Source organism: Pristis pectinata, chromosome 1, assembly GCF_009764475.1.
Source record: "Pristis pectinata isolate sPriPec2 chromosome 1, sPriPec2.1.pri, whole genome shotgun sequence".
Taxonomy (NCBI): Eukaryota; Metazoa; Chordata; class Chondrichthyes; order Rhinopristiformes; family Pristidae; genus Pristis; species Pristis pectinata.
In genome coordinates this window covers 51,068,467-51,094,783 of record NC_067405.1, presented here as the reverse complement: position 1 = coordinate 51,094,783, position 26,317 = coordinate 51,068,467, and the positions used below count along the sequence as shown (strand labels likewise).

Genomic DNA, 26,317 nt, shown 5'->3' with positions numbered 1-26,317 from the left:
CAGGCCCTGGGGATTCATCCACCCTAATTCGCCTCAAGACAGCAAGCACCTCCTCTTCTGTAATCTGGATATGGTCCATGACCTCACTACTCTTCTTCCTCCATGTCTGTCTCCTGAGTAAATACAGATACAAAAAATCCATTTAAAATCTCCCCCATCTCTTTTAGCTCCATGCATAGATGACCACGCTGATCTTCAAGAGGACCAATTTTGTCCCTTGCTATCCTTTTGCTCTTAATATAGCCATAGAAATCCTTTGGATTCTCTTTCACCTTGTCTTCCAGAGCAACCTCATGTCCTCTTTTAGCCCTCCTGATTTCCCTCTCAAGTGTACTCTTGCATTTCTTTTACTCCTTATGTGCCTCATTTGATCCTAACTGCTAATACCTGATATGCACCTCCTTTCTCTTTATCAGGGCCTCAATATCCCTCGATAACCAAGATTCCCTAAACCTGTTAGCCTTGCCTTTTATCCTAACAGGAACATACAGACTCTGTACTCTCAATATTTCACTCTGAAGGCCTCCCACTTACCTAGCACCTCTCCACCGGAAAACAACATATCCCAATCCTCGCCTGCCAGATCCCTTCTGATGCCATCAAAATTGGCCTTCCTCCAGTTTAGAATCTTATCCAGTCTTATCCTTTTCCATAATTATCTTGAAACTAATGGAATTATGATCACTAGATCCAAAGTATTCCCCTACACTCACTTCTGTCACCTGCCCTGTCTCATTCCCTAACAGGAGATCTAGTAGTGTATTCTCTCTAGTTGGGACCTCTACATATTGATTAAGGAAACTTTCCTGAACACGTTTGACAAACTTGATCCTATCCAGTCCTTTTACAGTATGGGAGTCTCAGTCAATATGTGGAAAGTTAAAAATCACCTACTATCACAACTTTATATTACCTGCAACTGTCTGCTATCTGTCTACAAATTTGCTCCTCTAAATCCCGCTGACTACTGGGAGGACTATAATATAGTCCCATTAATGTGGTCGTCCCTTTTTTATTCCTCAGTTCCACCCAAATTGCCTCAGTAGTCGAGCCCTCCAGTATGTCCTCCCTGAGCACTGCCGTGACATTTTCCCTGATGACTAATGCCACCCCTCCCCCTTTAATACCTCCCCTCTATCATGTCTAAAACAACAGAACCCCAGAACATTGAGTTGCCAGTCCTGCCCTTCCTGCAACCAAGTCTCGCTAATGGCTACAACATCATAATTCCACTAACGGACCCACACTCTAAGTTCATCTGCCTTACCTACAATGCTCCTTGCATTGAAATAGACACAACTCAGAACATTAGTCCTACTACACTTTCGGTTTCCATCTTTGCTTGACATCTACTTTCCCCACAGCCTTTCCACTTGCTGAACAGCTACTCTGGTTCCCAACCCCCTGCAATTCTAATTTAAACCACCCACCTCCCCGCCACCCCCCCCCCCAAGCAGCACTAGCAAACCTTCTCACAAGGATATTGGTCCCCCTCAAGTTCAGGTGCAAACCGTCCAATTTGTACAGATCCCACCTGCCCTGGAAGAGAACCCAATGATCTAAAAATCTGAAGCCTTCCCTCCTGCACCATCTGCTTAGCCGCATATTAAACTGCACTATCTTCCTATTTCTTGCCTCACTAGCATGTGGCACGGGTAGCAGTCCTGAGATCACCACCCTAGAGGTCCTGTCTTCTAACTTAGCACCTAACTCCCTGAATACACTTTGCAGGACCTCGTCACTTTTCCTGCCTATCTCATTGGTACCAACATGTACCACGACCTCTGGCTGCTTACCCTTCCCCTTAAGAATGCAATGGACTCGACCCAAGACATCTCTGACCCTGGCACCTGGGAGGCAACATACCATCCAAATGTTTTGTTCTTGTCCACAGAATCTCCTGTCTGCTCCCCTTACCAATAAATCCCCTATCACTACCACTTGCCTCTTCTCCCACCTTCCCTTCTGAGCCAAAGAGCCAGACTCAGTGCCCGAAAGCTGTGGCTTTCCCCTGGTAGGTTGTCCCTCCCAATAGTATCTAAAATGATATACTTGTTATTAATAGCCACAGGGCTACCCTGCACTGACTGCCTATTCCCTTTCTCTCCCCTGACGATCACCCAGCTACTTGCCTCCTGCAACTCAGGTGTGACTGCTTCCCAACTCCTGTCTATCAACCCCTCAGTCTCCCAAATGATCCAAAGGTCATCCAGCTCCAGCTCCCTGACATGGTCTATAAGGAGCTGCACTTCTCGCAGATGTAGTCATCCAGGACACTGGAGGTCTCCCTAACTTCCCACATCATGCAAGAGGAACACACTATTGCACTCAAAGACCCCACCCACCCAGGTCACTCTCTCTTCTCTCCTCTCCCATCAGGCAGAAAATACAGGAGCCTGAGGGCACATACCACCAGGCTCAAGGACAGCTTCTACGCCACTGTGATAAGACTATTGAACGGTTCCCTTATACAATGAGATGGACAATGACATCACGATCTGCCTTGTTGTGACCTTGCACCTTATTGCACTGCACTTTCTCTGTAGCTGTGACACTTCACTCTGTACTGTTATTGTTTTTACCTGTACTACATCAATGCACTCTGTACTAACTCAATGTAACTGCACTGTGTAATGAATTGACCTGTATGATCGGTATGCAAGACAAGTTTTTCATTCTACCTCGGTACAAGTGACAATAATAAACCAATACCAATTCCCACTGCTCTACCTGTCCAATAATAAAGAAAGAAAGAGAATTTAACAGAACCTCACCTTTGGCTCCACCTCTTCACACCTAAACCTCTTGAGCCAAAGCCTCAGCTCCCCACTTTTACGCTGGCCCACTCACACAATGACCACTCCAAGGTGGCACAGTAGCGTAGCGGTTAGCATGATGCTATTACAACCCCAGCGATCAGGTTTCAATTCCCGTCGCTATCTGTAAGGAGTTTGTAAACTCCGTGTCTGTGTGGGTTTCCTCTAGGTGCTCTGGTTTCCTCCCACATTTCAAAGACGTATGGGTAGGTTAACATGGGTTCAAATGGGTGGCACAGACTCATTGGACCGGAAGGGCCTGTTACCATGCTGTATAAATAAAAAGTTTTTTTTAAACAAATGGCCACTCCACTTTACCCTACCTGTCTTTTATTGGCTGAGTTGCCACAAACTTAGCCAATCAGAAATAACTTTTTTTAAAAAGCTGCTGGCTCCTCCCCTCTGCTGCTAACAAGTCCCATCTGAAAAACAAGTTTTAAAACAGCTGCTGGCTCCTCCCCTCTGCTGCTAACAAGTCCCATCTGAAAAACAACTTTTAAAAAAGCTGCCAGCTCCTCCCTTCTGCTGCTCTGGCTGCTGGAACTGCATAATTTTAAGTGAAAGGAAACGAAATTGAACATACCTAATTCCATTATTCAATACCAGAAAGCCTCATATCTGAGATCAGACTATAGTGTATTCTAACCAAAAGTATGAAATAAAACATTGTTATTACCTCCTATTTCTTCACAGAAAGTGACCAGCCATCCAATCCCTGAAGAGTATGCTGAGTTGAAAGCACTTACAAAGTTTCCTAGCAACAAAAAGTTATGGTTATGATTCAAGCAACATTTATATTCCTGAATGAGTCCATTTCAATATTAGCTGATAGGCATTTATCATTTTCAAATGCCTTGTCTAGTTGGTTACCATTTGTACACGAGTAACAAATTTTGCATCATCGCATTTGGACCTGAAAGCAGCATCTGAGGCTTAAGACTGGTAATAGCCTTGTTGTATTTCCAGGAGCTTCAACAAAAATAATACAAATAAATTCTCTGCTGAAATGGATTAACTTTAGCCATAGGCGACCTCCACATTATAGCCATTTAGGTAATGGAAATTCTTCTTTACGGAGTTCACAAATTACTACCCAAAAATTTGAGATATGGAATAAAATTTGCCCTTACAGAATTTATGTGAAAAAGGTAAATAAATGAAGACAAAATTTTTATGACTTGCATTTCTTGATGCAAGTTATGTGGCTACGTGTTACGGAAACAGTCTTCTGGGAATGCAACCACCCCACCCTCCCCACCCCTAGAACACAGGGGTTGCCTGTATTGCAATACAATGGGCCTCAGCTAATCTTAGTTGGGTGAGGAAAATCAATTTTATGTACACACAGGATTAGTTCTGAGATTTAAAAAACAAACTCGCTTTCTTTATATGTCTAGTCAAGTACCTACCTGTCCATAATTCTGTCACCTGGCTTGTGACGTACTTCATGGCAAATTTAACAAGTTCCTCCTTTGAGCGATCTCCAAAATATTTCACTGGACTCTACAAAAATAAAACCATTTTAAGAATTTGCATAATAATTAAAGAACTGGCTCCAAGTAAATCCATTCCATTGTCATGCACCTCCAAATACTGTTAAAAAATCTTAGGCCTAACTGTAATACTGTTGATCATGCATTGTAAGTAATTTCTCAAAACAATTAAACTTTATACAAGTTGTTTTAAGAAATGCTTTTGTTTTTGCTACATAAAATTAATGTGATTTATATTTTGGCAGTAAACAAACCAGAGCAATTTTAGTCAACCTGTAAACATGCCAAAACATGTTAAAAAAATCGTTTGATTCCTACCCCTCCTGCTTTAAAGATGTATAAACTTGGGTAACTGGTGATTCCTTTGGAACGACACAACATCCTGTTATCCCCACAGTTCACTGCTCCTATGCGGATTACTCCATCCATCTCTTTGGCAAATTCTCGCCACTGGGCAGTGGGAAAAGAAATGCAAGTTTACATATACATTCAATGAAAATTGGACAATATTTTAGATTCAAGACATTAGGTTTAATAAGTGTGATCATAATGGTATTAAACATACCGTAGGAGCCAGATCATGGCAGTGTGAGCACCGAGGGAAGTAGAAGTTTACAAACCATAATTCTCCAGAGGTAACTGCAGCATCTGTTAAGTAAAATAGAGCAGTGCAATTAGGCACATCTGCATGGAAATAATTACAGCATTTAGGTTGTCAGATATCAGAGTACAAGAATTTGTTAATAGAAAGGCTTCAGCTTGGTTAATCTCTTTTTCTTGTAGAGCATTCTTATCAGAGTTTTAGGAGTGATGAAAAATGTGAAAAGACATTTTTGATCTTTTGAAATGATAAAAAGCTAACTTATGTAGATATTGAAGAACTTATTCTAGGTTAACATATTATAGCACAGCTATTTAAAAAAATAGGTTTGTGAGAATTAGTAAACCCACAAGTAATAAATATTATACCTCATAATACACCAATAGAAATCCTGAAAGTAAAACATGTTTGTGTTTAAGAAACCTAATTAGTGGCTTGGTTGTTCTTCCCTCAAGAGAGTAAGTTTGAAGTCAAGTCATGCTGATCTGAATACAGCATCTCCTAATGAACATTTGCATGATGACATTAGAAGTTTGCCACAGGTTACCCAGCTGATCACTCCAATGTTTGGTTTTGGGAAAAGAATTTGATAATGAACGTTTAAAAAGTGGGCATCAAATTCCAGCAACCTGCAGCAAGATTACAAGCGAGCCTGAATTCCAGAAATGTTTGCTTGTTTATTTCATGGGTGCTGAATGACTTGTTGCTGAAGCTTTTCAGCATTTTCTGCTTTGTCTTAGATCAGCACGCTGCTTTCACAGTGACAAAATATGGACTTTGTTCTCAATACTTTTCCTAACTTTCCAGAATTGAAAATTAGGAAGGGTGAACTTAACAACTTTGGAAGTAATTTATCACATCATTTATAAAGTGAAAAAAATTGACAAAAACTGTCTTAGACATTTGAAACAAAACAAAGCTGAACATATGTTGGACAACTAATATTAAAAGTTGGTTGAAAAGAATTGGTAAGCACATAGGCAGCAGATCTCAAGAGAGTTATAATAGTTGCACAGAAGTTATTACAACAAAATTTATTATATCGATTAAGACATAAAGTGTTCTATAGGGGGTAATCATAGTCTTAAACAAACATACCAAAGTCCCCTTTATCCAATGTTATAATTTCAACATCATCATCATAGATGCCTGGGAAAGAAAAACAAAATATGAGAGAGAAAATTTAAGACATCTTTTCTAATTATTGATCTAAACTAAAAAAAGGTTAAATGTCTTGTGCTATTTTTTGTATTAATTATCATCTTAATATTAATGGCATCAAAATACATCATTCTTTTATTATATACAATAAAAGTGAAAAATATTTCTCCCATATTATGCTAACTTGGAAAAAAAGTTTAAAAATATTTTGGAAGAAAAAATAATTCAGCATTATAGAAATAAACAATCAAAATGTATTTACTTACCAAAATCATAACGGTAGAAGTTCCAGCTTTCGTACTGACCACCCTGGTGATCCTGCAGGCCTTTCTCACCATATCTATCATACTTTTTCCGAAGATCCTCATCTTTTAAAACTTCATACGCTCTATTTATTTTCAAAAAGTTGTCATGTGCATCTGGATTATTCTACCAAGACAGGAAAGTGTAAAATGCAACTGTTCCAGCAATAATGATTAACTTTGAGGAAATCCAGCACTTAATTTTTTCTCTTTTGAAAACTGTAAACATCATCATATGATTAGGCAGTGTTAGGTCAATGAACTCATTTAATACAACAGCTTCTATTCATGTACTGCTTTTGACATAATATAATGCCCCAAGCTGCAACAGGACCATAGTCAAAATAAAACCACTGCTAAGCAATTTAAGGATATATTAGGTGAGATGCCAAAAAGTTAGTCAAAGAAATAGGTTTTCAGTATTTCTTAGAAAATAGAGCGGAAAAAGTGGAGAGGCTTAGGGACAGATAGCAAAAATTAGTGCCTTGCTAGCTGAAGGCACCGCCACCAAAAGTAAATATTTAGGGAGTGATCAAGAACCCAAAATTAGAGGAATGCAGTTTTCTCACAACATTATATCACATGGGAATAAGACTAAGAAACTGAGGGGCAGGACCATATGGGGATTTGAAAACAAGGATGAGAATTGCAAAGCCAATGTAGGCCAGCAAGCACAGGGGTTATTAGGATTTGATGTGAACCCAACAGCTTTGTATGTCCTCAGTAAGGGAGACTGGACACTAGTGTATTGGCATAGTTAAGTCCTGAGGTAAAGGCTTCCTTTTAGCTGAAGGGCAGGGGCACCAGATTTTTAGAGATGGTAAGTGTTGGTCTTTGTGATGATGCAGAATGCGGTGGTTAACTAACTGGATCCATAACCAAAGTTCAGGACCATTGATCCCTGGCAGCTGGAAAATTTGAATTCAAATCATTAAATAAACACAGAATTTAAATTTTTAAAAAACTAATCACAGTACAAAAACCACAAAACAATTGGATTATCATATAACCCATCTCTAATGTCCTTCAGGGGAGGAACTCTGCCATCCTTACACAGTCTGGCGTATATGTGACTCCATACCCACCAATGCAGTTTATATTTAAATCCCTTCTCAGTTTGGGGGCAATAAATGCCGATGTTGCGAACAACTCCAAACTTCCTGAATGAATGGAACAAAACTGGGATGTGGTCCAAAGGTCATCTTGGGGTCAAGCTTGGCTCCAAGGCTGGGAACAGCCTGGTTTGGTTTCAGATACTTGCCAGGGAGAGGGATGGGACAAGGATAAAACCAGGAAGACAGAATAAACTTAAATGGCAGCTACCACAAGCATCCCAGATAGATATGGATGGTAAGAGAGGTGAAGCTCCTTAGTGATAAAGGTGTGCTTGGCATACCCGACAAAGACTGCAATGGGCACATCTGCATAGCTTTAAGAAAAAACCTATGGTCAATGGAAAGCTGTGTCTAACGCAAGTGGACGCTGTAGCAGACTGCCTAATAACTGGAAGAAGCCTTTATGACACTTGCCACGCTGACGTAAACTACAAATCTGAGAATGCACCTTGGTTCAAATGTTGGAGATCTTTGATAAAAATCTACAATTGAATATCAGGATAAGAATGTACAATTACTGGTTTTTTTTTTTGCAAATTTCAAATTTGGGCAAGTACTTACACTGGAAGATATGATGCAAAGAATAGAACCCACAGCCAAAAGGACGAATTTGAATAAAGTTCAGAAAAATGAGGACTTGGGCAGGTTGTCCTTTTGTTATGCATGTGGTATTTAAACGTATGGAAGAAATTCACAGAAGTGAAGGAGGTACTAAAGGTTTTCTTTCCCCTTAAAAAAAATCAGTAATGGCCAGCAGAATAGCAGCCAACAGGAAGTCTGGTTATGCAGACTTTGAGACCGAAGAACAACTGCAAAGATCACTGGCTGCAATGGAAACATGCTGCTGGGACACACAATAAGAATTAGCAAAGCACATATCAAGGGGAACTATTCACCTACACAGAGAAACTAGATCACAGAGCACAGTTTATTAGCAGTTCAATCTGTTGTACAAGATCTCAAAGGTCTTTGAAGAGATCATTGACATGAGGATACCTGCCACTGGTGATAACTGAGAAATGAGGTATTGCATTTATTGAGTTTGAAAGCAAAGTAGTTGCAGACACAGCAATGAGAAAAGATACAGTACCAAAGTCAAAAGTAGATTCTTTGCCATTCCCTTTAGTAGCAATAGGAATTCATTTAAGGTACTTTGAGAGAGCCAGGAATGCAGGTGATAGTAGTCTTCCTGTCAACTCAAGCACTAAAAGATGCAGTTGATCGAATGGATAGCACGTAGTGAGGCAGGTGGGAATTCTAGAAAATCACCATAAATGACCTCAAAGGCATTGCACCTGAGCAAAATGCAATATCAGCTGAAGCAGCAAGGAAAAGTATGGAAGATCCAGAATATGAAATATACATCTATGAGAATGGCCCATTATGAAGAAGTAACCAGTCAACAGTTTAAAGTTGGTGCATTACATTAAATCTCTGCACAAACTGAAGATGAAGAAATCAGACCAAACACCAAGGTCAGAAGCAAAGATATCATCGATCTGAAGGTGGTTCGGGGGAGAAGGGTACAAGGAAGGCCCAGAGACTTCTGCACAGAATGGAGCTTTCAGAAAATGGAACTGAAATTCAGAATCAAGAACATTCTTTCAGAGACAGTTGAACCTTGGCAAATGAGCCTACAGTGCAGGATATTGACCATGTTGAAAATGAAGGTGCACATAAACTTGGCAAGGTAAATATAGAACACTTCACCGTTGTGGACAATAATTGACCGTAAGGCAGAACGTAGCAAGAGGGGTTGTAAAGCTCGAGAAAAAGGTAGGTAGGTAGCAGTGTCTGGCTCTGGCTGTGTTGAGAAGCAGGTCAGCTATACTTGGATATTAATCTAGAGCATGTGAACAGCTACAGATTAAACAAATATTAACACTACCCTACCGTCCCAGCTCTAATATCAAAGCAAACTGTTTATACTATAGGTTGGCATGTGAAGAAATGTTGCCAAATGCAGATCTTAAAAGAAAAAGTTAAAAAAGTGAGAAGGTTTAGAGAGACTGAGGTCACTAAAGTCCTCAGACCACCACAGAAACAATGTGACCTCTGTTGGAAGTTGACAGAATTATTTGGACTTGTGGCACCAGGAGTTGCATCTAGTTCCATGATGGACAGTGAAAGACCATATGACTTTGACTCCAAATAATCCAGAAAGGAGGCAGATCTAAATGATATTGTACCAGATTCTGAAGCAGTAAAAGAACTAGAACCAAACTTGAAATAAATGTGAAATGGCATGATAATTCACCCAAGCCAAAGGAGATCCTGAAGCTTTTCCAATACAAGTCTCAATCATAATCTCAAAGAATAAGGCGGCCTGTTGAGAAACTGAAACTTTATGAGCCAAAATGCAAGTAAAAATACATTTTAAGTTTGTATGTATGGATGGCTAACTGGGAACATTATTACTTTCTTTGAAAATGCAGTAAGATGCATGTGAATGTTCCTTTATACGATGATGATGTCATTTAGTATAAATGTGCCTCCATCTTGGGTGGTATATGTGGAGTTAATCTAACATCCATTTTATAGCTAATGTGTAAAATACATCATTGACTAAATTTAAGATGACTGATTCTAGAGTTTTGATACAGTACAAGAGTACTATGATCCACGAAAATTTTGGCAACTGTGGCAATTCTCCAGTGCTTGAAATTGGGAATCTGCCCAAAAGACCATTGCCAGTTAGCACCCAAGCAATATCCCAATGAACCAGAACAGAGAACAATGGCTATGAGTAACAAAGTTAGATTGAGTGTTTTTTTTTGAATTGCGTTTAGTTAAAATTTCTTTAAATGTTCTTCTGTCATTTTCAAATATTTTAGTTTAATTTTTAAAATTTAATAACATGGACTTTTAATTGTTTGAATGTTAATAACTTCTGAAGGTTGGGCCAAGTTTTATTTTTAAAACAGTTTCACAGTGGGGCATGTTCTGGCCTCCCACATAATGAAAGTTACACATGTAAGGTTCTGCTTCTGCACAGGGCCTAGGAACTGAGGATCAAACCAGCAATTTGCCAAAGTTTAATACTGGTGAACTGTAAAAATTGAGTGGAGACTTACCATGCAAGTCAGTGGCAAATAAGGCTGGCTTACTGCAAGCATGAAATTCAGTGACTTTACAGTTTAAGTGCAAAGTACTCATTTCAATCTGGATACACTAGATTACTTAGAAATACAGAATCTGTTCAGAAACAACTGGGGAAATCTCATTCTGCATTACACTGAATTTTCTTTTAGTGCTGAACTAATACATCACGTCTTCTTTTACTGCATATTTGATCTAGCACAGAATATCTGTCGCACTACATTTGAACATATGGATCAAAACCATCCCACTTACTGGATTTTTATCAGGATGCATTGTGAGGGCAAGCTTCTTAAATGCTTGCCTGATCTGTCGATTAGTTGCGCTTTTTGATAATCCAAGCAATTTATAGTAGTCCTCATCAGTGCAAACTAGAACTGCTAATGCCGTTAAAGTAAAGAGAAATAAAACTACTTTGTTTGAAGATTGTTTACAGTTCTTTGAAGCATTAAAAATGAGACGGAGATATTCCATTTTGAAGAACAAGGTTCCAATTATCTTTATGGTTGTTGTATAACTCTGGCACTGGAAGTGTTTTGATAAATTAATGGCATCGTCCTTGATCTTCGTTTATAATAGTACCAATATCTTCAAGTTTTAGCAACGGGTTTTCAAAATGTCTTCAAAATAATAATCTGCAAACAAAAAAAAACACATGCATTTATATCCTTCATACGTGCTTTGGAGGGACAGCAATTATAAGAAATAGATATGAAGAAATCACATATTTGCACAATAACCTTTCTATGGACCTCTTACATGAAAATGGAAGATTGGACCAGAAATTAAGATTTTCCTATCTGTCTTTATGGAGATGGGATTCAACCCATAGGATCAATTTTGCATTTAGATAGTAAATGGACTAATTGACTGCTTTCTTTCCTCTCCACCACCCCCCTCACAATATTCAGTCAGTTGTCTTAGGTAGCACTGAAAATGAAAGTAATGGTTGGAGTTCTGAATTATTTGTTCAACTACTTGGTGCCCACACTGGCAATGTGGACTAGAAAATTCCCAGTTCAGTTACTGGCCTATGTTTAACCAGTTGTATCTTAATGATATTGCCTCTTGTCTCAACACCTCTAAGCAAGGGAGCAGAGAAAAAAAACTTAGCCAAAGTTCCTACTTCCGATTGCTATTCAGCAAACCCCGAGATGCATCAACATAGACGGTGGGTTCCTGAACACCAGTCTGTGAATGTGGTACATCAACTGCCTGGGTATAATTCTGCTGTGGAGAATGGGAAAATAAAGGGAAGCACTGAGCTTATCAACAGAACCTTGGTGATTGCCTTGATAATTGGATTATGATAGAGAGGGAGGAGAGCTTTAAAAAACCATGGCTGAGTGTGATCTTTGGCCTAATGGGTTAACTCCAATGTTGCTTGTATGAATTCTGTAAAACAACCACAACAATTGAGCAGTTGGTCTGGCAGTAGAATTATTTTTAGACCAACACTTTAAATGGACCAAAGATCATTTATGAAAATCGAAAACAATTAACACGACAGAGAAAGTTTCAACATTGCTCTTGGATTTGATTATCGATGACATTGTGAGCAGTGGAGATCAGAATAAAGATATACTAACAGATTAAATAATGAGCTAAGTGGTAGCAAATGGGTTTTCATGTCAGCAGATGAGGCCACCTGTCTGGAATCTGAAAATGACAGAACGGTCTAAACGGTGAATTACTGGAAGCTGTAGAGGTAAAGGAAATACTGGAAGATGAACAAAATGCTGGTCTTTATATGCATAGATGTGGAGTATAACAGGGTTGAAATGATACTACAGTTATACAAGGACCTGGATATATTACATCTGGAGTAGTGAGAGGAGTTCTGGGTATCATATCTTAAAATATTGGCCTTGGAAGGAATGCAGGGAATGACTTCTGGATTTAAGGGGTGATAATTTTAAAGTATAATCAGGCGAAGACAGAAAGTTACTGGTAGGTCACAAACTACCTGAATGGGGAAAACAAGCACGAGGGGCTAAATGGTCCACAAATATTCCAATAATTGTTCTTGCGATGGTCTCTTCTTCAATTTTAAAAACACGCTGTATTCTATTTAGGGAGGAAAGTAACTGGAGACGAGGAGACATGAAAATTGTGGTCAAAAGTTTTGCAAAGCAATGGCCAGAATGGTGGCCATTATACAATGATGCACAACTGTATGAGGAGGGCCAAATTTACAATCCATTTCTGAGGGACAGTCACAAGAAACACACTCTATTTTGTCTAAAAAAAATAAAAAAACATTTTAATTTTCTGTAAAGAGGCAGCCATCATTACCTTTCCCCCAGGACAAATTTTTCACTCCTCTCAAGCTGGATACATGTTCTCTCTGTCGATCCTCAAACACATTATTAAGTTCATGCACCTATACCAGTCTCAAAAGTAAAATCTGGGACAGTGTGGCCGGTATGGTAATTCAAAATCTTACAAGCCATTTGCTTCTCTTTTAAAGCATTTAAAAAAGTTGTCATTAAAGCCAACAACAAACCTGTCCCTGCCACTGCATCCAGTGTTAGACTAAGACCTGTACCCATTATGCCTACCAATTTTCTACCTAATACACAACAGACATGTGGCCACCAATATTTTATTGCAGCATTATTGTGACAGACCTGTACTCATGTCATAATCAGAATTGTGCCCAGTACTAGAAGACAGACTTGAGCCTCCTTGTAGAGTACACCCATAGGTAAAACTGGATATGGACCTGCATGTGTACTTGGACCTAGATGGAGCCTAACATAGGAGCTGGCCTTGCTTGTAGGGGTCCCAGGAACTATTGGAAACCATATGGTTGGGCCAGCTGAAGTGGTATGTGGCCAGATGAATCCTCGTGGGGCTGTAGGGACAGCAAATGCTTATAGGCCAAATAGACCCATTCTGCACACTGTATGTTGAACACCATGGCTAGAGTGGTGGACCAAGTAGTCAGGAAGTCATTTCGAAGGTTGGAATTTAATAAATGGAAATTCCACCAGTGAGAAATTCCCCCCTCCTGACTGAATTGCAGTACATGTAAAATAAATACATTGTCCTTTATTGAAACTTGCATGGTTTTCTTCAGATAAGCACTTATCATGCACTTCAATGAGTAAATAATTGATACATAAGTAACAAACTAACGTTTGTATCTGGATTTGATAACTCCAGGTTAATTCCAGAGTTGATGCTTGAACACAAAACATTGAGTAGTCTGAAAAGCAAAATGCTACAGATTCTGGAAATCTGAAATAAAACAAAATACTGGAAACACTCTGGTTCGGCAGCATCAGTGGACAGAAGCATCTACCATAACATTAATGCGGTTTCTCTCTCCACTTATGGTGTCTGATCTCAGTACTTTGAGCATTTCAGCACATTCAGAAGATTCTACTGCATTGAAGGGTTGAGCAGGTATTCCCCATGGTTACTGATTTCAAACGGAGCTTATGTAGTTCTGAGAGCATTTTCACAGTCATGCAGGACACTGAAGTCTCTTGGCTGGAAGAATGTATTGAGCTGGACTCTTAATGCTGAAAACATTTTGTGAATGATAGAGTTGAATGCCCCACATCAGTTTACAGCCAATGTGGTACAGTCATTATAGTTGTCCTGGTAATATAGGTAGAGTGGCAGCCAATTTATGTACAGCAAATTCCCACACACAGTAATGCAGTAATTGATCAGCATTTGTGATGTTGAATGTAAAGCAGATTGATTAGGATATAAAATGGTCAATTGAAATAATCTTGCCACTTTTTAAAATGCTGCAGTGAGAAGGTGATCTGCAGCAGAGAGTTTCTGGTTAAGCATTGCAAGATGCAATGGTGTCATAATAAATGTAACATACTAGCAGATAACTTGTTTACTTCTGTAAATAAATCAGACTAAATTGTGTTCCAGCTTCATTTATTGGTCAGATTCTCTAACAGGGCTCTAAGAAACAAAAAAAAAAATTACCACCACCTCTCGCCCCCCACCCCCCCCCATGTCTCTCTCCCAGGACATATTTGAAATTGCATAGAGTTACTCTGCAGAATAAATAACCTTAGAAGTGAAACAAAGCAGTGATACTCCTTGTTTAAACTAAGCTATTAGAACAATAAAGGATGAAATTCTAAATGTATGAAAATTTTAAATACAAGTTTGGGAATCCACATCCCAAAATTAATGCTTGAGGTGGGAATGAAGGTGAAAAATTTGGCTGCTAGCTGCTTCAGAATGTGTAATTCACTGTATTGAGGACTTGATCTGTTCCAGGGAAGATTCTGCAAAAAATTATCCCTGTTGCCCACAGGCTATTAAGTAAATTTATGGTACACATATTGAACCAACTTTCTCCACTATTCAGATATGACTTGTTGACTTTCACAGACAACAATGTTTTTGCCCTAGTGGTCCAGTTGATATTATTTGGAGTATTTAACAAGATGAACCCAAAATAATTGACCACATACAGCAAAGGAGTTATTCCAGGAAGATGACATTTAAATATCTGAATACCTTTTTTGATTGGTATTTCACAACACAACTTCAAATTATTTTTTTAAAATTATATAATGCATTAGGACACTACACCCAAAGCACTTACCAGACAATGGAATAATTATTAAATATACAATAAAACTCTGTTACTCCAACACATTCAAGGACTATTGGACATGGACAATAAATGCTTGACTTGGCAGACATACGTTCCATGAAGTACAAAAGTTCACTATGAACTGAACTATACGGTTGAGTGCATTAATTTATTTAACAAGTATGCTTTGAAATTCAGTAGAAATATTAAACTTACATCAAACATTGGACAATGTTACCTAGATTCATTAAAATAAGGCTGTGTGATAGGCATTGAACAGAATCCATAGGATCACTGCAATTGCAAATTTATGAAGACTTCAATTGCCAAATGAAAACAATGTTTGTCTTTAATCTTACTTGGGGTATCTATTCAGATTCATATGGAAAACTGTGCTTTAATCAAATTATTAATTAATGTATCTTACTTTATTAATGTAATTAATGTATTAATTTACTAATTAATGTATCAAATTACTTTTATAAGATAGTCAATTCATTATCTCAATTCAGTACTACTAATTTCACATTATTACACAAGAAACTCGATATAATGCAGGACAAAGCAACTCTCTGGTGCATCCCATCCCTCAACCACTGGTACACAGTGGCTGCAGTACATACTTTCTACAAAATGCACTGCAACAACACCCAAGGTTGGTTCAACAGCACCTACCAAATTGGAGCATCCTAGTTACTTTGTATAGGAATACCACTACCTTGAGTTCCACTTCAAGTCATAGTGTTCTGGCTTTGAAACAGATTGCTATTCTAAACAACCCAGCCCAATAGAAAGACAGGAGTTATTCAAGCTAGCAGCTCACTACCACTCTCTTAAGGGCGAAGCACTAATCCTAGGAATGAACCTGCAACAAAAAATGTTCTAAAAATATTTTCTCCAGGTAGTCTAAATTAAAGACAAATCCAGTTTGGTGTTTTTTGGATTAAGTGGATCAAACATTCAAACCCCAGGATCTTAATGGGAGAGTTCTTCAGAGAAGTGTCCTAGACCCAAATGTCTTCAGCTGCTTCATCAATAAATCTTTTTCCATCGCAAGTTTGAATTAGGGATGATGAATTCCATTCACAGTTCCTCAGGAAATGGAGCAGCTCATGCCTGCAATGCAACATGACCTAGACAACACTGAGGCATGGGCTTGTAAGTGGCAAGTAATAAAGGCACCATAAAAATGACTGCCAATGACAGTCTCCAAAAGAGAGAGTGACATCCAATTCAAAAGAGAGCCCTTGACATTCAATAACATTTCCATTGCCAAGTTCCCCCATCATCAGTACCCTGGGGGGTGGGGGGGGGGGGTGGTTACCAATAACCAGTAAATCAATTGGACTAGCCACATAAATACCATAATTATAAGAGTAGGTCCAGAGACTGTGTATCCTACAACAAGCCTCCTGACAGCAAGGCCTTTCCACTGTTTACAAAGGCACATGATGGAATAAGTACACCCCCAACAACTCTCGAAGCATGACACCATCTAGGACAAACCAGTCTATTTGCTTGGCACCCCATCAACAGCCCCAAACACCCATTCCATCCATCACCAGTACACAATGGCTGCAGTGGCTACCATTTATATAATGCATTGCATTTACTCACCCAGGTTACTCGAACAGCACCCCCCAAAACCCACTACCACTACTACTGGAATGGACAAGGGCAGCAGGTGCATGGAGCATCATTACTGTTACGGACTCAGTGAAAGTCCCTTTAAGATAGAGAGTGTGTGTGTATGTGTGTGTGGGGCGTGCTTACGTCAATAGAAGATAAAGGACGTAATGACGTTGTTGAAGAAGGCAGAAGAAGAAGGAGAGAGAGAGAAGGGAGAGAGACACCAGCCTGCTTGTTTTCTCTATCGATGGATGAGAAACAATAACTGTGTTTGCCACTGAAATCCATGTATGGAAGTTGGAAGTAATCCGGTGGAGTTCACTTTGTTGCTGACCTGTAGAAGGAAACAGGTATTTGTATGTGGACGACCACGGTTCGGATGCTTTTCGGGGTGAGGAAGTCACTACCGAGTAAACACTGAAGTGTCGTTTGGGTTCCATCGTGGAACATTTGGATTTCGTATGTACTCTCTCTATGTTTTTCTACATCTACATCTTATCTTCAGACAACGGTGGTTGTTGAAGAAGCCCTTGCTCATGTTTCACCTTATGGCTTGCGGAACTGAACTTTAAGAACCATTCCGGAACTGGGAGTTTTGGACTTTGTCACACACACACACGAAGAGTTTAGTTTTGGGGTTAACGTTCGAGGTTTAACATTCTTGAATTCTAACATACTAACATTTTTACTTTTATTTTACGTATTATCAATAGTAGTGATTAATAAAATAGTTTTTAACACTGAATCATGCACAGTGTGTTTCTTTTGTTGCTGGTTTGTGACAAAATTGGGGGTTCGTCCGGGATAGTTCCCAAGGTTAACGAGATTCGTCCGGGATAGTTCCCAAGGTTAACGAGTGTCGTCTGGGATTGTACCCCAGATTGACGAAATTTGTTCGAGATTCAATCCAAAGATTTTTGAGGGAGGTCTGATAAATTCTTTTTAATTGGCTTGTGTGTGTGGAAACCAGCAGCAATGGATATTAAGGCATTTTTGGAGTCACCAACCCAAAAGGGATTGGAGGTGGCGAAAAAAGATGATCTGATAAAGATTGCTACAAGGCAGATATTCAGAGACTGATAGCTGGCCATTATGTGGAAAAGAAGGTGTTTGAGAAGGAAGTGTTAAAACAGTTTCCTGGCAGTGAAATAGCAATTTCTGAGGCACAGGTGCAGCTGGCAAAGATAGAGGCTGAACGAGAACAAAAGAGATTAGAGGCTGAACGAGAGCAAACCCAGTTAAAGATAGAAGCTGAACGAGAGGAAAAGAGATTAGAGGCTGAACAAAAGCTAACTCAGATGAAGATAGAGGCTGATCTAGCAATGAAGCAGATGGAATTGAAGAGGATGGAGCTGGATAGTGAGGAGAAGGAGAAACAGAGGCAGCATGAGTTACAAATGAAGCGTAGGAGTTCGGAATCTGATTCTGATGATGGTTTTTCAGCCAGCAGGGAGGTTCGATTAGTCCCTCCGTTTGAAGAAGATCAGGTTGATCAGTATTTCCAACATTTTGAAAAGGTTGCTGTGAGTTCAAACTGGCCAAGGAAAAGATGAAAAGAAGCCAGGGCTGGAGAAACCTGTTGAGCGTACTTGTTATTACTGTAGGAAACCTGGCCACGTGATATCTAATTGTGCCCTTTTGAAGAAAAAGAAGGAAGCTGGGCCCAATGCTTGCTTTCAGGCAATTAAAAATCAAAAAGGTTTAGGAGATGCTGTTAAAGATCAGTCCTTGCAAGAGGGAAAAGCGGAAAAGTTGGAGGAGGTGAGAAAAGAATTCCGTTCGTATGTATCAGAGGGTTTTGTTTCACTGAATGATGAGTCACCCCAGGTGCCAGTGAAAATTCTTAGAGATACTGGGGCTAGTCAATCTCTCTTGCTGGACAGTGTTTTAAATTTTGGTGAAGAAAGTGACACTGGTGAAGTAAATCTAGTACGAGGCGTTACAGGTGAGACCATGTCTGTCCCTTTTCACAGGGTGATTTTAAAGTCAAAGTTCGTAGAAGGACCAGTCGAGATAGGGATAAGACCTAGTTTGCCAGTGGAAGGAGTTTCTTTGTTATTGGGAAATGACCTTGCAGATGGAGAAAGTGTTCCTGTGGTACGGTTAACAACCAAACCAAGGATTGATGAGTCTGAGGATGATTCAGATGTTTACCCATCATGTGCGGTGACTCGAGCTAGAGCTAAAGAATTAGCCAAGAAAGACAGTCCGGTGCAGTCTGATGTAGTTCCTTGTGACAGTCCTAAACAGGAAGAAAATTATGATGCCTTATCTGAGACTTTTCTGTTTTCACTGGAGGATCAACATCCTTATAGTGAGCCTGAATTTAAAGATTTGTCTTTGTCGAGGAAGGATTTTATGGTGGAACAGACAAAGGACCCTGAGTTGACAGAATTGAAAGAAAAAGCACTCTCATGTGAGGAGATTGAAAAGTGCCAACTGGATATTATGTCAAAAATGGAGTGTTAATGAGGAAATGGAGACCTCCTCATGTTCCTGTTACTGAGGAATGGGAAGTTATTCATCAGGTTGTTGTTCCAAAAGTTTATAGGGATGAGATTTTAAACCTGGCCCATAGTATGCCTTTGGGTGGTCATTTTGGTGTGAATAAAACTGTAGGGAAGATCTTGAAACAATTCTATGGCCTGGTTTGAGAAAAGATGTGGTGATGTTTTGTCAAACCTGCCACACATGTCAGATGGTAGGTAAACCAAATCAAAAACCCCCTGTGGCTCCTTTGAAACCAATTCCTGCTTTTGGTGAACCCTTTTCGAAGGTGATTGTGGACTGTGTTGGCCCCTTACCAAAGTCTAAGACTGGAAATCAGTATTTGTTAACCATCATGTGTGCCACTTCTAGATTTCCAGAGGCAATACCCCTTAGAAATATTAAGGCCAAGACGGTGTCAAAGGCTCTTGTAAAATTTTTTACCTTGTTTGGTTTGCCAAAAGAAATCCAATCTGATCAAGGTAGTAATTTTATGTCAAAAATTTTTCAACAAATAGTCTATGAGCTGGGAGCAAAGCAGATTGTATCATCTGCATATCACCCAGAATCTCAAGGAGCTCTGGAGAGATTTCATTCTACTCTCAAAAATATGCTGAAGACTTATTGCTTTGAAAACACCAAGGATTGGGACGAAGGTATCCATTTACTTTTGTTTGCCGTTAGAGAATCGATCCAGGAGTCAATAGGATTTAGTCCGTTTGAGCTTGTGTTTGGACATCAGGTGAGAGGACCTTTGGAGTTGTTAAGAGAGCAATGGGTTAATGAGGAAGTTCACTTGAGTCTGTTGGACTATGTCCAAAAATTTAAAACTCGGTTGGAGAGAGTCTGCCAGCTAGCGAGAGAGAATCTGAAAACAAGCCAGATAAGAATGAAGACATATTTTGATAGACGTGCTCGGCCTAGGACATTCGCAGTGGGGCAAAAGGTGTTGGTATTTTTCCCTAGCCAAAATAATCCCTTGCAAGCTCGTTTTTCTGGACCCTATGTTATTGAATCTCGAGTGACTGATCTAACATATATAATCAAAACACCAGATAGACGCAAGAAAACACAACTCTGTCATGTAAACATGCTAAAACCTTATTATGAGAGGGATTCAGTTGTGGCCTTGGTGGATGGTGTAAAGGTTGTTTCTAGAATGCCTGATGTTGATGTTGAGGAAGGCCAATTTAGACCAAATATTGTTCCATCGAAACTAAAAAACCAAAATATCCTGGAGAACCTTGAAACGAAGTTGGACCATTTACAAGTTTCACAAAAACAACAGATGAGAGAATTAATTTTAAAATTTAAAAATCTGTTCCCAGATGTTCCAAACAGAACATCGATAATTACCCATGATGTTGATGTTGGGGATGCAAAACCAATCAAACAACACCCATATCGAATGAATGTGGAAAAAAGTAAACTTGTTGATCAGGAAATCAAGTACATGTTGGAAAATGATATTATTAGACATTCTACTTCAAACTGGAGTTCGCCCTGTGTTATTGTACCTAAACCTGATGGAACTGTTAGATTTTGCACAGATTACAGGAAAGTGAATGCTGTAACAAAGTCAGATGCTTACCCTATTCCTAGGGTGGATGATTGCATAGACAGAGTGGGAAAGGCAAAATTTCTTACAAAGATTGACCTATTAAAAGGGTACTGGTGTGTTCCATTAACAGATAGAGGAAGGGAAATTTCAGCCTTTGTAACCCCTTCTGGATTGTATGAATACAATGTTTTGCCATTTGGAATGAAAAATGCTCCGGCAACATTTCAAAGAATGATTAATTCAGTGATTCATGGGTTAAAACATACAGATGCCTACATTGACGACTTAGTGACTGGGAATGATACTTGGGAAGATCACATCTCTGCGTTAGAAAGGTTGTTTGAAAGACTTTCCAAGGCTAACCTTACAGTTAACTTGGCTAAAAGTGAATTTGGCCATGCCACTGTGACGTATCTTGGTTATGTTGTAGGTCAAGGCAAGCAAGCTCCTGTTCAGGCAAAAGTTCAAGCAATATCTGAGTTCCCTATTCCCACAGGTACGAGGACTGTTAGAAGATTTTTGGGAATGGTTGGATATTATCGAAAATTTTGTAAAAACTTTGCTGATATTGCTCTTCCCCTAACTAATCTTCAGAAGAAGGGAGTAAAGTTTGTTTGGACAGATTCTTGTCAAGAAGCATTTGAGAAGCTGAAAGCCATTTTATGCTACCATCCTGTGCTCAGAACACCTGACTTTGAAAAGTCATTTTCATTAGCAGTAGATGCCAGTGATGAAGCTGCAGGAGCTGTGTTGTTGCAGAAGGGTGACCTTGATGATATTGACCATCCTGTAGCTTACTTTTCAAAGAAATTTAATGAGCATCAAAAGAATTATTCCACCATAGAGAAAGAATTACTGTCGCTTGTTTTAGCCTTGCAACATTTCAGTGTATATGTTTGCACCGCTCAGAAACCATTGACTGTGTATACAGATCATAACCCATTGGTGTTTCTGAGCCGAGTCAAAAACAAGAACAGAAGGCTGTTAAACTGGAGTTTAATTTTGCAAGAGTTTGATCTCATGATAACTCACATTAAAGGCAAAGATAATGTGATTGCTGATTGTCTTTCCCGATGTTAAATGGGAAACATGTATCTGTACTAATCTGATAGTCTGTAGTTGTGTAGAATGATAATTATTAACATTACTAACTGTATGCGCGGTTAAAATTTTCTTGGGAAAATTTTTTTTTTAGGTGGGAGGTGTTACGGACTCAGTGAAAGTCCCTTTAAGATAGAGAGTGTGTGTGTATGTGTGTGTGGGGCGTGCTTACGTCAATAGAAGATAAAGGACGTAATGACGTTGTTGAAGAAGGCAGAAGAAGAAGGAGAGAGAGAGAAGGGAGAGAGACACGAACCTGCTTGTTTTCTCTATCGATGGATGAGAAACAATAACTGTGTTTGCCACTGAAATCCATGTATGGAAGTTGGAAGTAATCCGGTGGAGTTCACTTTGTTGCTGACCTGTAGAAGGAAACAGGTATTTGTATGTGGACGACCACGGTTCGGATGCTTTTCGGGGTGAGGAAGTCACTACCGAGTAAACACTGAAGTGTCGTTTGGGTTCCATCGTGGAACATTTGGATTTCGTATGTACTCTCTCTATGTTTTTCTACATCTACATCTTATCTTCAGACAACGGTGGTTGTTGAAGAAGCCCTTGCTCATGTTTCACCTTATGGCTTGCGGAACTGAACTTTAAGAACCATTCCGGAACTGGGAGTTTTGGACTTTGTCACACACACACACACGAAGAGTTTAGTTTTGGGGTTAACGTTCGAGGTTTAACATTCTTGAATTCTAACATACTAACATTTTTACTTTTATTTTACGTATTATCAATAGTAGTGATTAATAAAATAGTTTTTAACACTGAATCATGCACAGTGTGTTTCTTTTGTTGCTGGTTTGTGACATACCTACAGGTTCCCCTCTCAAACTGCACATCATCCTGCTTTTCACTAATCTTTCATCTTTGCTGGATCTAAATCCTACAGTTCCTTCTCCAACAGTATAGCAGGAGACCTTTGACTAGAATGACTCTTATTTCAAGAAGGCTATGAATCATCACCAACAAGGACAATTGGGGATGAGCAATAGATTGTGGCCATGAGCAATGTGAAGATCCCAAAAATGAATGAAGAAAGCCCACTAACCTTCAGGCAGGGGCAAAAGGGCTATCAACACAACAATGGTTGATAATGTAAAGCAGTTTTACATTACATAAGTTAATTAGGTGGTTTTGGGCTTACTGGCTTCTACAGATGCAACTTTTTTTTTAAAAAAAGGAAACATTGTGTTCATCCAGTGTGACATACATCAACATTTTAAAAGTGAGGTATTCTACAGGATTGTGCAACTGCTGACCCACTTGACAGTTAAATAACAGGCATATAAATCTGTAATTTCCTTAAGCACCCACATTCACAGAGTTTAAAAAGAAGTTCTGAATATTACATGCATATTTCCAGGCATTAGCAACTAATAACAAAATCTGCTGGGCTTCTGGGTTCAGAAGCAGAATTGAACAATCAAACTTTTTAGACGTGAAGAGAATTATCAGTGACATGGGTTCTTTACAGAATATTAGTACCACATTACTTTTTAAAATTGACAAAGGGGGAAGTTTTTTTTTTAAAATGTCCAGCAACTGAGAGCTTAGTATTTCATGTAGAGATCCTATGTCAGAATAAATCCAGAAGAGATGTATACTCTTTACAGGATTTGGGGAGAGGAGGAAAAAAAAGGGGATCAAGTGCCAGATGCAGTGTTGAAAAGCATTTAATGGTTTGCAAATAGGTCAACTGGAACCTATGGCAACAATCTTTATCTGGAAAAAGAGAAGGAAATAGAAACACCAATAATGTAGTCAGAAACAGGATCTCCTGTTCCTCCTTGGCACCTTTTACAGCCTCAGGACTGAGTGATGATGTTGTGACGACTTCAAGGCCAAACGTCAACCACTGCCTCGCTTCTCTGTTTCATTTCCATCTGTTTCTCAGATTTGTTTTTCAAAAAGGATTCCAGTTTGCTTCCTCCCATTATTCTCCACCAGTACCCAGGGAAGTGGATAATCTTTGTGCATCCACTTGTTGTGGAAAATAGAATTAGATCCCACCAACAGCTAGCAAATAAGTCTTTACAAAATCACAATGGTTGCAGCAGAGGCAGAGGCCGTACAGCAGTCTATTCCTGTGGTACATTAGGGCAATACAGCCGGAACCAGTGCCCTCCCTTCTTCCCTACACCCTGCAAAATTCTTTGCAAAATGTGGTGAGAATATGAAACTTGCTACCATGGAGAGTGGTTGAAGTGAATAGTAGATATGTTCAACAGGAGGCGAGACAAGCATCTAAGGGAAAGAACAGAGGTTTACACTGATACGTTAGACTTGGAGTACTGCAAGCGGTTTTGGTCACCCCATTTACAGGAAGGATGTGGAGGCTTTGGAGAGGGTTCTGAAGAGGTTTACCAGGATGCTGCCTGGAGGGTATTAGCTACAAGGAGAAGTTAGACAAACTTGGATTGTTTTCTCTGGAGTGTCAGAGGCTGATGGGAGACCTGATTGAAGTTTAGAGGAAAAAAAAGACAGCAAATGCTGGAATCTGGATGAAAAACACGATGATGCTGGAGGAACTCTCAGCAGGCCAGGCAGCATCCATAGAGAAAAGCAGGCAGTCAACATTTTGGGTTAGGACCCTTCTTTAGGACTGAAGATAGGAAATGGGGAAGCCCAATATATAGGAGGGAAAAGCAGAGCAGTGATAGGTTTCATCCTGTGGATTTTGGGGAGGAGATAGAAGCAGGCAGTCCTGGGTTGTGGGTCAATCACTTTGGTGGTGGGGGGGGGGGGGGGGGGGGGGAGAGGGAAAGGGATCCACCAGTACCCAGAGGTGGATAACCCATCCCCTGGTGGATTTGCTCTCCCATCCTCCCCCACACCTGCCTATCACCACTTTGTGCCCACCCCACCTCCCCTCTTTTGTCCACTTATCACTGCTCTGCTTTTCCCCCTTTTCCTACCTTCAATCTTGAAGATGGGTCCTGACCCAAAACATTAACCACCTGCTTTTTTCCACAGATGCTGCCTGGCCTGCTGAGTTCCTCCAGCATCATATTGATTGAAGTTCACATGTTATGAGAGGCAGCCAGAAATCTTTCTTCCAGGGTAGAAATGTCAAATACTAGAGGGCACAGCTTTAAGGGGAGGGGAGAAAATTTAAAGGGGATGTGCAGGGCAAGTTTTTGTTTAAACACAGAGCGGCGGATGTCCAGAACGTGCTGCCAGAGGTGGTATTGGAAGCAGATACGATGGTGGCGTTCAAGAGGCTTTTAGACAGGCACATGAGGATGCAGGCAAATAGAGAGAGATGGATCATGCACAGGCGAAAGGGATGTTTAATTTGGCATCATGCTCAGCACAGACATCATCGGCCGAAGGGCCTGTTCCTGTGCTGTACTGCTTTACGAGAGGATGCAGCGTGGACCGGTTGAACTACTTCTGCGCCCAGATCCCATGCAATCATCATTCAGCTACCGACCAGGTTCCTGGGCCCCATTGATCCAAGTTCTGATGAAGGGCCAGTGACCCGAGGCACCAGTTCAGATGCCGCCTGGCCCGCAGGGTGTCCCCAGCATTTTGTGTTGCTGTTTCAGCGTCGCCGGGCGGCCACAGTCCCGATGGAGAGGCTCCCTCGCCCGCCTCCAGCACCGCCGCCTCACCGCCAACTGCTGGCCGCCTTATCCCCTCGCCCAACTGGGGAAGAAGGCCCCGCGATCAGAAGAAACCTCAGCAAGCACAAAATGCCTTCCTCACCCCACCAAAAGCGCAGATTAGGACATAAAGGTCTAAATCAGGGGAGACAGCGCCCGCTTTCCCTCAGTCACTCACTCACCCGCCTGTTTGCCGCTGGGATCTTGTTTCCGCAGCCACTCGCTCTTCCGATCCCCCCCGGACGCATCTACTGGCTACACTCGGAGCCGGACGCCCGGATTCATTTCCAGGACACGCATACAATGGGGCGGGTGACGTCAGGCCACCACTATTCGCCACGTGGAGGGAGGCGGTGCCTGGCGGCCAATGGTTGGGCGCCAGGCGGGCCGGCGGGGGCGGGGGCGGGGGCGGACAGAGCCGCCTCCTGGCGCACAGGTGGTGCACAGCTGGGGAAAGATGCAGCAGGTGTCCCGGGCAATGGGGCAGCATTGAGACACGTTTTAGGACACGTCACCCAGCAAGGATAATACAAACAGAAAATATTCAGTGGGTAAAGTCACAGCTGTGGGAAGAGTAAAGGATGACTAGAGGGACAGAACCTACTTGTAAATGAAAGAAGAGCTCTTATTTACACAATGACTTCCATTTCCTCTTCAAAACGTTGCAAAGTGCTTTGCAGCCTTTTAAGTATTTCTGGGTGTAGTACAGGAAACGCAGAAGGTAATTTGCATACAGTGACTCCAACAAATAGTAATGTAATA

The 26,317-nt window shown here is 40.4% G+C and overlaps 1 protein-coding gene across 1 annotated transcript in view; it reads right to left on the bottom strand.

Annotated features, from left to right (window-relative positions):
* The window catches only part of dnajc10 (DnaJ (Hsp40) homolog, subfamily C, member 10), a 51,381-nt gene extending 25,535 nt beyond the window's left edge, over positions 1-25,846 (bottom strand). The window contains 8 exon segments of the mRNA XM_052021837.1: positions 3,493-3,570; positions 4,226-4,319; positions 4,628-4,759; positions 4,875-4,957; positions 6,009-6,059; positions 6,338-6,500; positions 10,843-11,222; positions 25,738-25,846. Of these exon segments, the coding sequence (XP_051877797.1) occupies positions 3,493-3,570; positions 4,226-4,319; positions 4,628-4,759; positions 4,875-4,957; positions 6,009-6,059; positions 6,338-6,500; positions 10,843-11,061 (820 nt within the window). The 5' untranslated portion in view covers positions 11,062-11,222; positions 25,738-25,846.
* Positions 25,847-26,317: the final 471 nt, after the last annotated feature.